This window comes from Macaca thibetana, chromosome 12 (assembly GCF_024542745.1).
Source record: "Macaca thibetana thibetana isolate TM-01 chromosome 12, ASM2454274v1, whole genome shotgun sequence".
Lineage (NCBI taxonomy): Eukaryota > Metazoa > Chordata > Mammalia > Primates > Cercopithecidae > Macaca > Macaca thibetana.
This window is the reverse complement of record NC_065589.1, coordinates 36,849,738-36,864,103: the sequence shown is the minus strand read 5'-3', so window position 1 is coordinate 36,864,103 and position 14,366 is coordinate 36,849,738. Positions and strand designations below refer to the sequence as shown.

The following is a 14,366-nucleotide window of genomic DNA, read 5'->3' as shown; positions in this document are numbered from 1 at the left end:
TTCGAGGAGTGGAGAATTACAGCTAAGAGGAGAAAAAGCAGCAATGGACCCAGTGGGGAAGCCAGTTTGCCTTAAACAGAGTGTGATTGATTGCAAGGACTTGGGGCAAGCTACCTGCAGAGCAGCTGAAATAAAGAACTTATTGCATGAAGGTGGAAAACCTGCAGTCAGGTCTGGGCTCTGCCATTGCAGTCGCCTCTCTACCTTGGACAAATCACTTTAACCTTTCTGAGCCTGTTTCTTCATCAGGTGCAAAGTAAGGTTAGTAAGTCCTAGCTCACAATAATATAGAAAGGATGAAATGAAATATTGCATGTAAATGTGCTTGTAACCTGTAAAGCATTATGCAAGAATGAGCTTTAATTATTATCATTAACAGCAGTAATAGTAAGATCTGATAGGGGAAGCACAGGTTTAAAAGATCTTTGAGGGTCTGATATGGCATTGGTGTATCCTCCCTCAGCAGACACCATTATTAATTCTTTTCTGTAGACAGCTGCCTTTTAGTTATCTGTGCTGATTTTGGCCTCGCAGAGGTCACACCTTGTGGGGTATGTAGACAGACATGGCTTTGGATGGTTGAGGAGGCACAAACTGGAATCCCACATACGCATACTAAACTGGTCTCATTTGACTTCAGGGGAGCATAGCTTCTGAAGCACTAATCCAGATAGTCTAACAGGAAGGGGCTTAGGGGAGCAGGGAGGTAGGTGAGGCAGCTGGGGAGCCGAGAAGGGAAGAGCTGTTTCTGGGCCACTGATGGGAGGTCCAGCACAGGCTCAGCGCTCACCTAGACAGGTGAGGTCAGCAAGATTAATAATAGCAAAGCAGTGGTCCAGGGACTATTTCATTGATTCTAGGCTCTAGAATCCTAGCCCATCTACTGTGACAAGTCCAGGATGTTCACATTCCCTGTGGTGTAAGAGAGCTCTGTGCACCTGTCCTAGGTTAACATGACCTCACACTAACATGATCCTAAGGCATCTGACATGCCCATGTTCCGTGCTGCACATGTGGTAGAAAAGTGGCCCTGACATCTTGCAGAAGTATTCAGCCTCAGACGCCCCTATGTTTCAGGGCCAAAAAGAGGTAGTGAGATTTCCTCACCAAATGCCACCTTGTTCTCTGTACAGGTGGCCAGAACGGTCCTGTACAAGTTGGATTTGAAGGTGCAGGTCACACCTGTGTTCTGTAAGGCATGTAGTCTGCCAACAACAAGAACTCGGTCTTCCACGTGAGTGTCTGATGAATTTGAAACCAATCAGCCAAAAGGCCATTCTCTAAACATTTGGATTGGTAAACCCTTAATTTCCCAGAACACATATATTCTCTGCTAAACACACAGCCTTTGTTAATAATAATGACAGCACCTTTATCATTGGAGCCATATGTGCCTGGCTGTCTGAGAAAGGCCAAGTTCAAGCCTCCCTGAATCACCCCTTTCAGCTCCCACCCTCTGTTCTGCTTGAAGGTGACACTGGGCTTCCGAGTCACAATCACTAGAGCCCGAGCATCATCTAGGAGCACTGACGGAGACAGAAGGTTTTACATGTCAGCCATTTGGACAGTACCCAGCCAAGATGGCCAGGGCTGGAAGCATCAACCACCTGGTCATAGTCACCCTCCAATCTAGCAGCCACCTCACCCCCTATAATCTGTTCCCTTGTAATTCAGTCCATCAGATTGCACTGGCCCTTTGGGTGAGTTAATGATAAATAAGATGTGGGTCTGGCCTTGCAGAATCTAGAGGGAGAAGAAGGGCACACGCACGACTAGCCAAGACGTAAGGCGGCCACGCTGGGTGCTCCACGTGAAAGAGATGGAAAAGAAATGATACCTGGAAATAGGCAGGAGGGACCGATTTGACTTACAGACTCAAGAAAGGGCTTTAAGAAGACACAACATTTGAATCAAGGCTCTGCAGGAGCCTTAAGAAAGGGTCACAGAGCCTGGAGAACAAGGACATGAATAAACCAAAGACACCAAAACTCAGTCCCAAGTTTCCCCTGGAGAGGCCACAGCAGCACACTGGTGTCTTTCCCAAGTGTTTATCAAGAACCTCTGTTTGGGTTTGTTTCCGCCAGATGACAGGAATTTCTTGCGGCTGCAGAGTGACAGCCGGAGAGAGGGCCAGTATGCGCGGCTCATCAGCCCCCCGGTCCACCTGCCCCAAAGCCCGGTGTGCATGGAGTTCCAGTACCAGGCCACGGGCGGCCGCGGGGTGGCGCTGCAGGTGGTGCGGGAAGCCAGCCAGGAGAGCAAGCTGCTGTGGGTCATCCGCGAGGACCAGGGCGGCGAGTGGAAGCACGGGCGGATCATCCTGCCCAGCTACGACATGGAGTACCAGGTGGGGTGAGCAAAAAGGGAATCTTGTGATCCGTATTTCAATATTTCAAAGGGCCGAGCCCATTCATCATTAGGGAACGTGGTTAAGCGCTACTGTTTTCATTGTGTTTCTCACGTTACCATGGCAACTGAATGACACTCTTATTTGTTATTCAGAATATGCCTATCTCTACACCCAGACTTGGTTCTTTGTTCCTCCTGTTGCCTTTTATATTGCTGAAATCTCCAACAAATGTTTCTCCTCTCCATTTTATTTTAGATTGCAATCAGGTAAGCTGACAAAGGGACACAGAAGCCAGGGAAATAAACACAAACAAACACTCCACACACAAGAAAAGAGGTCTGTGGAGCCCCTTCAGATCTGGGGAGGAAATAGGATAATCTCCCAGACCTGTCCCAGGGAGTGTGAACGCAGGAAGGGGAACGGGTGCTGTTCGCGCTCAGTGGCCAGCAGACGTGAGAGGCTCCTGAGTGAGTGCTCTCTCTCTCTCACCAGCTCCCGGGATGGAGTTCTGTTATCTCTGCCCCACAGAGCAGGAGACTGAGGCACAGATGGGTATGTTCAGCCGTGGTTGCAACTTGGGTAGGAGTAGACACACCGTGGAAGAGGTGACTGAGAACCAGCCAAAGCATTAACCTTCTCCTCCCCAGACGAGGAGCAGCAACAGATGGCTGGTGCCGCAGCCAACTGCTCACCCAGCTTGCCAGAGGACATGTGCTAGTTTGCAGAGAGGAACCTGGGGAGGGCGAGCATGAGGAATGATTGAAGACCACAGAGCCCAGGGGCTTCAGTGTACAGCCTGCAGTCCCTGCCCCTTGAGGTTGCAAGGCATCCTGAGACCCTCTCCACCCCCATCTGGGTCCCCACTTACTTGCCTGAGAGCATTGTATTGTAACTACCTGTTTGCATTTGTGTCTCAGCCACTAGATGGGTGAGCTTCTCTGAACAGAGATCTTGTCTTAATAGGCTTTGTTACTATCCTTGTGTCCAGCGCATAGTAGGTGCTCAATAAACGGCTGGTGTAAAAACAAATTCTTTTCCTCTGAGTTGTAATAATGAAGCCCTAAGGCAATTTATAATAAGAAGCACAAATCCAAACCTATGTGCTGTATTTCTCACATTACCCCCACCCACTCGTATCTTCTGAGTTTTCAAATACCTGGATTGGGCATTTGAAAGATTTATGAGACAGGAACCTTGAAAATAGTGAGGGAAGTTTCAACCCCCCTTTCAATATTCTCTGATTATGGCCCTTTTAATCAATACATTCTAGTTACTGGACAACAATAACCACCACCTTGTTATATTTTCTTACCCCCTTAAATATGCATTTGATTTGAACAAACTCATTTTAAATTAAGATTTCAAGAGCTGTAGCCATGTGGTCAACAGATGTGTACCAGGTGCAATCTCACACACACACACACACACACACACACACACACGCTTTAAGCTGCAGCTAACAGAAACTTGGAAATCTTTGCACTGTTTGGACTAAGAGACTCAGTTAACCATGGCTCGTATTCTTCCGGCTTCTAGATTGTGTTCGAGGGAGTGATAGGGAAAGGACGTTCGGGAGAGATTGCCATTGATGACATTCGGATAAGCACTGATGTCCCACTGGAGAACTGCATGGGTATGTGAATATCTGTCTCTTCGTGGCTCTTTCAAATAAGGCACCAAGGGCTGGGATAAGCAAGAGGAGGCAGGACACCATTTTCCAATGCAGTCGTTACCCGGGGGGTGGGGCAGCAACAGTCTCTGCAGGAGGTAAGGTGTGGGTGTAGTTGTGTCTTATGCTGGGTTCAGGGTGGGGGGTGGTGTGAGTGAGGGGAAGGCTTAGATCCCTGTTCCCAATCAGAAATAGACGTGCACTAAGTACATGGAGGTTCAGGGTGCCAAGACCCCATCAGCAAACCCCAGCTTTTCGCAAAGAAAATGCTAGAGGACGAAAGCAAATGCCAGTCAAAATTATATGCTGGAAAGGTTTGATGGATTTAATGGAAGCCTTTACCGGTGAGCAAAAATAGTACATATGTTATGTAAGAGTGATAACACAATTACCTGAGTAGCTCTTTTACATGAATGAATTGCAGAGCAAACTGTGGCATTTGAAGTAAGATTTCAGATTTTTCTTTAAAAAGAATGCCTCTAATGCCCAAGATTCCAAAGTCGTTGTAGGATTAGATATTTCAGGCCAGGTGACTGGCACGAGAAGGATATCATAACCATCATCTTGGTCAAAAGCACCTGCGCAGGCAGTCCACCTGAGATGTACACATTTTCTTCAGGGTCTCCTGCTGCAGATGAGGTTACCCTGACTGTGTCCCTTCAGAGCCATGGACATTCCCCAAACCAAGAGGGGAACCCTGAGAAGGCGTGGGGGCTGCTTTCAGTCAGCAGAGTGGCTGCAGTAACTCACCAACTGCCTTTCTTGGCACACGAGCCCGGGCATGTGTGTGCTTGATGATGTCAGAAGCACCTGGGACCACCCCAGTCCCTCCGGGCAACTCTCAGGCCCCGGGCATCTAAAAGTAATCCAGGCTCTGAGAAAGTAATCAGCAGTAAGTGACTGATTACAATGCTTTTGGGACCCATTTCTCTCTGAAGGACTTTTTGTTTCAAAGCACCTTTGAGAATCCCACCCTGCCCCCGCCCCCCACCCCATCGTGATGATGTGTTAGAGCCAGCCTAGAACATGTGGAAGATGTGGGGCACTCTCCACGGAGTGGTACAAAAAAACCTAGTGCAGTCATCTTTATAATATTCATCCAATTATTCACCCTAAATTCACCCAGTTATTTCTTCCCTTTAACTAAGTCCAATTTTTTGTTTGTTTTTTTCAGAACCCATCTCAGCTTTTGCAGGTGAGAATTTTAAAGGTAAAAAAAAAAATTTATTTTTTGCATGCTTTTTCCTTCCCCCATGTGGTGTGACTTTGGTGGGGGGAGTCAACCTCCAAATTTGTCAAATCTCGCAGGAGAAAAGAGACGCCACACCTTCCTGCCACTAGATGGCACTAGCAACACCTGTAGACGCGGGAAAGGGGATTGAGATCCTCACTGTCTCTTGTTTAATTAAAGTTTAGAAACCTATTAATAGAGACAAATCGGTTGCAGATAAACCTTTCAGCCTTGCATTGTCCAACGGGGAGCAATGAGGCTGAAAATGCAGGAGTGGTGAGAAAGCAGACACTGTGGGAAGACTGAACCAAAAAAAGAAAAAAATTCAGGATAAATTAAAAGTGAAATGAGGTGGCAATGATTTCTCTTAGCCTGAAGATGGTTTCTTTCCAGTTCCAGGGTACCAAGGCAGCAGTCTCAGTTAACCCTCAGTGGGGCACGGTGGCAGGCCGCTTGTGAGGGAAGGAAGTTAGGAAAGAAACACGGAAGTGGTAGCCTCAGGAGGAAGAGTTGCCAGATTTAGGACCTGGTGTCCAGTCAAGGTAATAAGGAGGTGCATTCGATGACTGGAGCTAGAGCACTTTGAATGAGGACTGAAAATCAGAAAGGATGTGTTCTCCCTCAAGAAAGCAAAGAGAGAGCAGAGCAAAGTGAGAAGAATTGGGGATGCTTGCCTCATCCAGGTTAAAAAAAAAAAAGGCCTCCAGCCTTGGGTGATGCAATGTCGTTTGTACTGTTACAATGCAGCAGATTTTACATTTTTCCCTCTGTGCAGTCCTATTAGCTGACACTGCTGAAGTTCCCACACTGGTTTCTAATGCCAAACATTTAGGAGCCACTCTAAATGCATCACTGCAGTTGGCTTGAGTGTAAAAGCACACACAGAAACACCCTCACTGAATGATGGGGATTCTTCATGACCTGTTTGATGCCAGCAATTGTGAGGATTGCTGTGCCCTCTTTGTACTGGCTGGGCTTACCCCCACAAGTGGCAGCATTGCAGAGATAAGGGCAGCCATTTTTATATCTGACGTCTAGACTAGTTATCTTCACTCTCATTAATCTGTCCAGCTCTGGGCTAGAAAGAGATGAATTCCTGGTTTGCCTCCTAGATGTGCTCCCTGACTCCAAATCATCTCACCCAATTTGCCACTCATCAGCTCTAAGACAGCCAGTGAGGAGCAAAGCTGCAGACAACAGGGGAATGACAGACCGACGTAGAATATATTTCCTTTCTTACCCTTCCTCGCATCCCTGAACCCCATGCCCGCTCCCTGTCCCACAGTTGTAAAAGTATTAAGAGTATTCATGTGCATACACTGGTGCTCTCTAGGGGTGAGGTTTATGTTAATGTAAATCCAAAGTACTGGAAGGAAAGCTGAGAGCCAAACTGAACGACTTGGATTACAGTCGAATTCGAGTTCTAACCTTCAGGACCCAAGGTAATGCTTATGTTGGTGAAGTGAAACCTGTGGATGTTGTTTCACCTGACTCTCTTTGGGTTGTGGAGACTCACGGCTCCCAGAAAGGCTGGGTAAAGACGTGCCAGTAGCTGCTGCAGACACTGTTTTGTGTGCACACCGTGTCGGGCCATGACTGACAAGTACAGTGGCTAAGTGCTAAGTGCTTCACTTCCGTAAGAGAATAAGCAGACCAGGGCATGTGTACTCTCCTTGAAACTCTGCTTACCATGAGACTTCACAGGCCAGTCATGCTCTTTTGTAAAAAATATATACATAAAATACCATCTGAGCGGCAGGGCTCATTTAGCCAAAATAAACACAGGGCTTAGTAACTTGAAGGTAAGAATTTCCAGGGTGCTCCTGGTGGGCCGCTTTGAGGCTAAGCAAAGGCAGTGCACAAGTTGCATGGATTGAGCCATGGCTTTCGTCCTGGAGGATGGCAAGCATCTTTGGGAAGAAGAAACCAAGGCTTGGGGAGCAGAGACTTGGCCAATGGACACAGTAAAGAGCAGAATCTGAACTGGGAATGGAGAATTTCATTCACCTTGGCACATTTTACACGGAGATCTGAATTGGTAACCAGATGAATCTAGTGCCATGGGTATCTCCTTTCTGGCTGAGCCCTGTTTGACCACAGCATGCAACTCTGTGCCAGCAAACTTTTCTGTTTGAGAGAGGAGGGGACTGTGTGTTCCATCTAACCTAGTGACTCATATACTATTCCTCTTATGGTCAGGACAGCAGGAGTCCTCTCTTGATCAGGGCGTAAAATCAGCCTTTTCCCTCAAAAAATGGAAACAGATAAATCAGGTTTGGGCAGGCAAGGTATGGAAAGTTGATGTTGAAACACTACCAACCATAGCATTTACATTGTTAGTACGTTTTTCAAATTGGAGTGTTTTTCTTTTCCTTTATAAATTAATCATGCAACAGAAGTAATCTCATTCTTTAGGAGCAATCAATGTATAGGAAAATCTTTATGGAAATACAGTAAAAGTGGCCTTTGGACCTGCAGTTATTAGATGGTCTCGATCTTTTGTATTTTGAAGTATCTTTCATTTTCCGCCTCTTACTGATTTCTTGCCATGCAGTTTTTTAAATTTAAATCATCCTGTGTTTTCTGCTGTGTGTGTATATATATACACACATATATATATACATACATACACACACACACACACACACACACACACATTGTGTACCAGGATGTGAGTCAGTAATGAAGAAAAAGCTTGGAAGAAAAAGAGATCTGTGTTGAGAAGAGAGAAAGAGAAGACAGAATGAATAAACTATGTTGTCATGTGATTTTTTAAAAAGACCCTTTTTTGTGGTTGTTATGAGTCACATTTTAAACAATGTAGCCTGGGTGTGCATTCTTTTCTTTTCTTTTCTTTTTTAAAGCAGTGGCTATAAACATGGTGCCGTCATGTATCTTTTTCTAGGATTTGAGCTTCAACAAATGAAAAACCGTGTGTATAGAGGGGGAAAAAAGAACCGAAAAGTGGTGTAATTAAGGTGATGGATATTTCCTCTTACCCAATACTTTCTTTTTTCAATAAAAGAAAAAAGAACAATAAAGAAGCCAGTAAAAATATATAAAGCCCATAATCAGAGTTCTGGGGTTGTTGACCAGGTGGTTATTTTTAGCAGCTCACCTTGGAGGCAAGTTTTTGTTCGTGTTAGAGGCTGTGGGATCTGAGCAAAGCAGGGGCAGAGAAACGATCTGATGCCCTACCTGTGAGAGACTCATGGAAATCCCAGCTGGGTGCACCTGTGGAAGGTGGTTGTCAGAGGGAAGGATTCAGAATGACTGTCTTACGCTAGTGGATGCTAAAAGGAACATCAGTGTCTCCAGTTTCGGCTGGGAATGTGGGGTTTATGACTCACACCATTCCTGAGGTCCAGGGCCCCATTTCTTGGGTCTCCCTAGGTGCCTTTCTGCAGTCCTCCACAGCTCTCATCCAGACAAAACCAGGAGAAAGTGCACATCCACAGCTGTCTCTTGGGCATAGAGGGGAGCAGTATTAAGAGAGGCCCATTTTGGAGTAATGCTGGCTGGCATTTGACTCTATTCCTCAGGCTTTAAGTTCTGTTTCTTTGGTGCCAACTGGCCGATCTCTGCATTTTGCACCGTCATCTCTCCTTTCCCATTCCCACCCTCACCCTCTATTGCCTGCCTCCCAAAGCTTTGTCTGCCAGGGTAAGGTCCCCCATCCCAGGGCCTGGCGTCATATTCCCTTTCTCCCTGGACTCCCTTCCTCCCATGACTCCTTCTCCTAGAAGCACTTCTGAGATGCAGAGAGGGTTAAATGGTTTGCACATAACCGTCTGATGAAAAGCAGAGAAATGTTCCTAACCCCTGCCAGGGTTCCAGATAGGCGGCTGTAGTGTGTGAATCCTCCTCCTTGCCCCCACCCCCTTATGTCTCCAGCTGCCAGATTAAGGCTAGGTGTTGCGGAACAAGAAAGCATGGAGATCAGATGTGTGAAGCGGGTAACTGCTTGGTGGTCATCCTTCCCCGGGGGACACGGAGGTGTTCTTTGTGAGGTTCGCTGGAGCATGCTGCCTCTCCTGCTACAGAGGCCTGACACGTCCCCTCTCCGTCAGTTTACCACTCATGTAAACAACTGTCAAGGCCAGCTTATCTAGGGGTGGAAGAAAATGTTTTTCACCAACGTTTCCCTCCAAGAACACAGGGACAAGACTCAGTTTACAGAAAGTAGCATCAGTGCCACCAAAGAGTGTAAAGCGTCGGAGACTTCAGCCAGTCAGAGATCTGAATTCGGAGGCATTTAAAAATGCCTCTAGATGTGGGAGCAATCCACATGGTTTCTGCCAACTTACTGAAAACATCCCGGCGCCTCCCGCCACACCATGCTTATAGGCAGATGGAAAGAGTCAGTTCTCAGGGATGCCTTTGTTCTTGTGCGTCTTTTTTCCAAACACACCAGAGGGCGTGACCACATTCTTCTACTATCTTCTGTAAACTTATCTAGAGGAGCCAACCTTTTTCTGTTTGTTTAATCTCACAAATTAAATAAACCTTTTATCTGAAATGTTCCTTCACCAGCACTTCATTTTTAACCTGTACAGAAAGGACTGTGCAGACAGGCCAGTCCTGAAACAATTCTGACATGCAGTGAGCCCTTTTTGAAAGAGAGGGAGAGAAGGCTTACCCTTGGTGTCTTTCAAAACACTTCTTTTGGAAACCTGGGTGACTCCCCCAGGTCCAGATGACATTTCATAAATGCAGCTATAGTATATGCTTTCTCATTTCAGTGATTCCGTGAGAAACTGACTTGACTGAGACACGCCAATCCTCAGACAGGTTCAGACAGAAACAGGAGGCAGAAAGGAAGAGGACTGTTTCCTCTTCCCTCCCTACTTGGTTAGAGCAAGGAATCTGCAAACTTGTTCTGTAAAAGGCCAGACAGTAAATATCTTGGGTTTTACAGGACATACAGTCTCTGTTGCAAGTACTCAGCTCTGCCATTGTGGCATAAAAGCATCCATAAGCAATATGTAAACAAATGAGGGTGTCTGTTCCAACAAAACTTGATTTACACAAACAGGCAGTGGGCTGGATTTGGCCCACAGGCCACAGTGAGCTGACCCCTGGGTTAGATCACAGGCTGGGATTTTGTCCACCTGGTTCCAGCCGTGACTCTGCCACTTGCTAGCTGTGTACAGGTCCTCGGAGGACCCTGGGCCATCTCTTGGGTTTCACTGAGTGCTGCTCTGCCCTTCTCCACAATTATCCTCCAGGTGAAACCAGGAGAAAATCACTTGTCCTCTCAAGCTCTCAGGTCTCCCTTTGGAGGGTCATGAGGAATAAACACAATGGTTCATGTGAAGCCCATAGAAGGAAATGTCCACTCAGGGTAGCCATTGTTACAGACATGTTTCCCAATTGCATATTAATTCAGTAACCCTATTTGCAGATAGGAATGACAGGAGCACTACCTCATGTGTAATTATTTTTCTTATTTTCTCCCATGCCTGGTTTCTCTAACTGTAGTGTTTCTCAAAATTCAAATTCTTTGTGTTTGCATTGCTTTTCTCTAGGGGACTCAGAACTTTTACAGATGGGAGCCTGTGCAACCTTGCAAATGCACTTGGAGTTGAGTTATTGACTAGTTAAATATCTGTTTCTCATTATCTCACACAATGGGAAAACTTTGTAGAGAATTTGGGGTGGGAATTAATGAAAAATAGTTCCGGAATTGAAAGCATTTTCTTTCCAGTTGAAAAAAGACATCGAGTAAGCGGTGGAAATTAGGTCAATCAAAGGGAAACTTCAGGTCAACAGATCAACCAACTCCAGGCAAGGTTGAATTCTCACCTACACTTTCACCCACCTAGCTCAGGCTCCTTTTTTGTCAAGCAATGGCTCGATCACCCCAGATGGCTGAAGGGGCAAGTGAAGCTAAAATTGCACAACTCAACAATTCAGGCATCTGGTGCAGGTGACATCCACCTAAAGTGGGCGCCTTTTTCTAATTTCCCAACGAGGTGCCGTATTAGCTAGCAAAATCTATAGCACTTTCTGAAAATAACTCTCCAGGGAAGTACCAGTAGGTCATCAACATTTTCCAGGGAGTCTGAACACTGGTCCACATATATTCCTCTATGCCATCCATCCATTTATCCATCCACCTATCCATTCATCCGTCCATCTGGCATTCATTGGATTGCTGCTTTTATCTGGGAAGGTGCTTTGGGTGTGAATTCAACCCCTATTGATTTATCATCTTCCTTTTCTCTGGCTGGCAAACCACAGCCTCATTAGCATACAGCCTCAGAGAGGCTAGAACAGAGCCAGATTCTAAACCAGCACACTCCACCTGCCTTTGGAGTTGAGTCTCTTTAGCTGGTGAATGTTCTGAGAAACTTTTAAACCCAACTGCAAGTCAACCAAGAGTTGCTTATAGGGGATCAGGAAGGGGTTGCTAGTCATATCCTCTCTTTTCTAACATTAACGTTATTTCTAACCTTTCAACATTAAAAGCATGAATTCACATAGTACTATTTTTCATTTCTCCAAACAAATGCCCAAAGAAAATGTTTAAGGAGCCAGTATAATGTCCCCCAAATAGATTTTTGTCACTGAAGTTTTCTACATGTTGATAATTTCAGGGGAGAGAAGGATAGGTAGAGAAGGGGAAGAGGGTCTTACCTAAAGTAGAATTTGTCTTTCAAGTAGAGCAGGATTCTGAGAGACTATGTCTGTGTCTCTGATTCTAAATATGTAATCCATGTACTAGGATTTCACCTTGCTTAGCAGGTGCCCTTGATTCTCTCCATTGTGCCCTAACACTGTCTCTTATCATAAGAAACACTGTAAGAGGAGCATGAAGACTTCCTCCTTCTCCAGCCTGAGCACTTTAAGCCGTGGGTGGTGTATTTTGTGTTGGAAACCAGCACTTTGGCTGAAGGAAAGCAGACTTTTGAACAAAGATGATGTAGTGATGGAGGGAATGTGGGTAGTTGTGACCATGTTCTGCTTGACAAAAATTTGTGCTCCAACCTTTGTGGTCTGGTCAGGTACTTCTTCGGAGGGAAAGCTAATCCCTAGGGATTTATCACCTCCCTTTTCTTGATGGGTGAGCTGCAGCCTCATTAGAGGGTGGCCCTCACTATGGAGCCACATGAAAATCAGAGACAAACCCCAGGATACCCTTTGGGGAGAGGAGGGATGTCTCTGAGGAACTCCGGGGGCATCCCTTAACACTTGAATGTTTCCTGTGCATTTTTGTGAGCTCATGTCGAAAATCCAGCAGCAGGATGGTTGCCAGGCAGCAGATCTTCTTAGTGACCTGAATAATGAGTTGACACCAGTTCACTGTGACTTGCAAGCTGGCCATTTCAAGAAACCATTTCCAGCACCTTGCTTTCTCTTCCTCTCTGATTCTATGCTTAATTTCCACCATGGCCACAAATATGAGAGAGAGAGGCCTTTCTCTGCTATGGTGATGAAACTAATAAAAGACAGAATTAGTTTGGGGACAAAGACAAAGAGGGTAGGCAATAAGGTGGGAGAAGATGAAGATGAAGAAAGGGACATTCAAGGGATCCTGGGATTCTGGGGTCATTTCTACCCCAGGGGATGTGGATGTGGCTGTCAAAGTGTGTGCAGAGCAACACATCCTTGTCAAAGCTCTGCCAATGTTGTGGGATTTCTGGTCACCCAAGCGGTACCAATGAACCTGCACCCTAGCAGAAGGGGATTCCAACAGCAGGAGAAAGCAGTGATTAAGAGCTAGGAAGCTGAGCAGGCTTTGGAATATTTTCCAAGAAAAATGTTCTCATTTTTCTATCACTTCTGAGAAGACATTAGAAGGTCTGACCCACCTCTCACCTATTCCCCAAATCAAAGAGAAGAGTTCTGATGTTCAGGCTGCAGGAATTAGAGAACGCCGACTCAGAAATAGGAGTCTTAGCCTCAGTTCAGTGTTTGATTCACCAAGCATTTACTGAGTGCCTTCTTTGTATAAACCCTTAGGTATGGATGACAGCAAATTCCTCGTGATGAGAGTAAGTTCCTCTGCTTAAAGAGCTCTGAATCTCAGGGTGGGTAGTGGAAGGAGGCATGAAAATATAAATGAGCCCCATCTGCATCTCGAGCAGAGGGGGACCACCAATGCATGAAGGAGCCAGCAGCACTTCCCACCCATGGCTCCCCCTCCTGGGGCACCCCATGAGTAGAGAGGATGCATCTTTCTCGGTTAACGCAAGCAGCTAGGGAGGCATTTTTCATAGGAGAAGCATATATCATTTTTCAGAAGTAAAGATCATGTCTGGTTTTGGCAAGCTCAAAAACTCCTAGTCCCTTTCTGGGCCAGATTCTCATCTGATGTAAATCTTTGGGAGAATCAAGTTGTAACACTGCTTTGCATCGAGTGGGACTCCAGCCAGTCTTTCCCCAGAGTTACCCTGGGCTTAAATCTACTACATAATCTCCATGGCAACCAGCGGCGGCCAGTGAACGTGGTTGCCTTCTAAATACTCTGCCAGCTTCTCTTCCCTGCTCTGTCTTTTCTGTCATTAAGAATGATCTCCCTTCCTCTGTCTCACTCACTCTCGCTCTCACATACCCTCTGTTATTTTGTGCCCACATTTTTTGTTGCAACTTCCCTTCCAATCTGCTTTTAAAAATCCTCCATCCAATTAAAAAGATGAGGATGCATTAGTCATGACTTAACAGTGATGATTGACCTGTTTAGGCAAGACCAGGCTAATTTCAATGGGCACAGAAGCCTTGGCAAGCCAAAGTGGAATTTACCTTCAAGTCTAGCCAGCCTAATTAATACATTGTTGCTGAGAATGCTGGCCAGCCAGACCAAATATGGTGTTTCCACCACTCAGGAAATCTGCCTCACTGAATCCCAGAAGTCATGTCAGCATCATTTACTTGTATGTATTTGTGTATGTGTATGTGTGTGTGAGAGAGAGAGAGGGAGATGGAGGGAGAGAGAAGTATAATGCTTCCATATATTATAAAGTAATTGTGGTTAAACAGAAAGAAAAGAGATGTGTAATCCTACCATTCTTGGTTGAATCCCATACTTACTATTTAACTAGCTGTATAACCACTTAATTTAACCTCTCTCCGCCTCTGTTTCCTCATCTGTAAAATGGGTCTGACAGTAGCTA

General features: G+C 45.7%; 2 protein-coding genes across 7 annotated transcripts in view; both read left to right on the top strand.

The window, feature by feature from the left end:
- The window catches only part of EEF1B2 (eukaryotic translation elongation factor 1 beta 2), a 954,602-nt gene that overhangs the window by 555,337 nt on the left and 384,899 nt on the right, over positions 1–14,366 (top strand). The window lies entirely within an intron of this gene.
- The window catches only part of NRP2 (neuropilin 2), a 115,473-nt gene that overhangs the window by 79,436 nt on the left and 21,671 nt on the right, over positions 1–14,366 (top strand). For 2 of the 4 annotated variants that reach the window (XM_050750818.1, XM_050750819.1), the window contains exons 13-15: positions 2,085–2,347; positions 3,887–3,983; positions 5,194–5,214. In XM_050750818.1, coding sequence (XP_050606775.1) covers positions 2,085–2,347; positions 3,887–3,983; positions 5,194–5,214 — 381 coding nt within the window. Of the gene's footprint in view, positions 1–2,084; positions 2,348–3,886; positions 3,984–5,193; positions 5,230–14,366 lie in introns of all 4 variants that reach the window. The other 2 variants (XM_050750817.1, XM_050750821.1) reach the window with 1 other exon arrangement.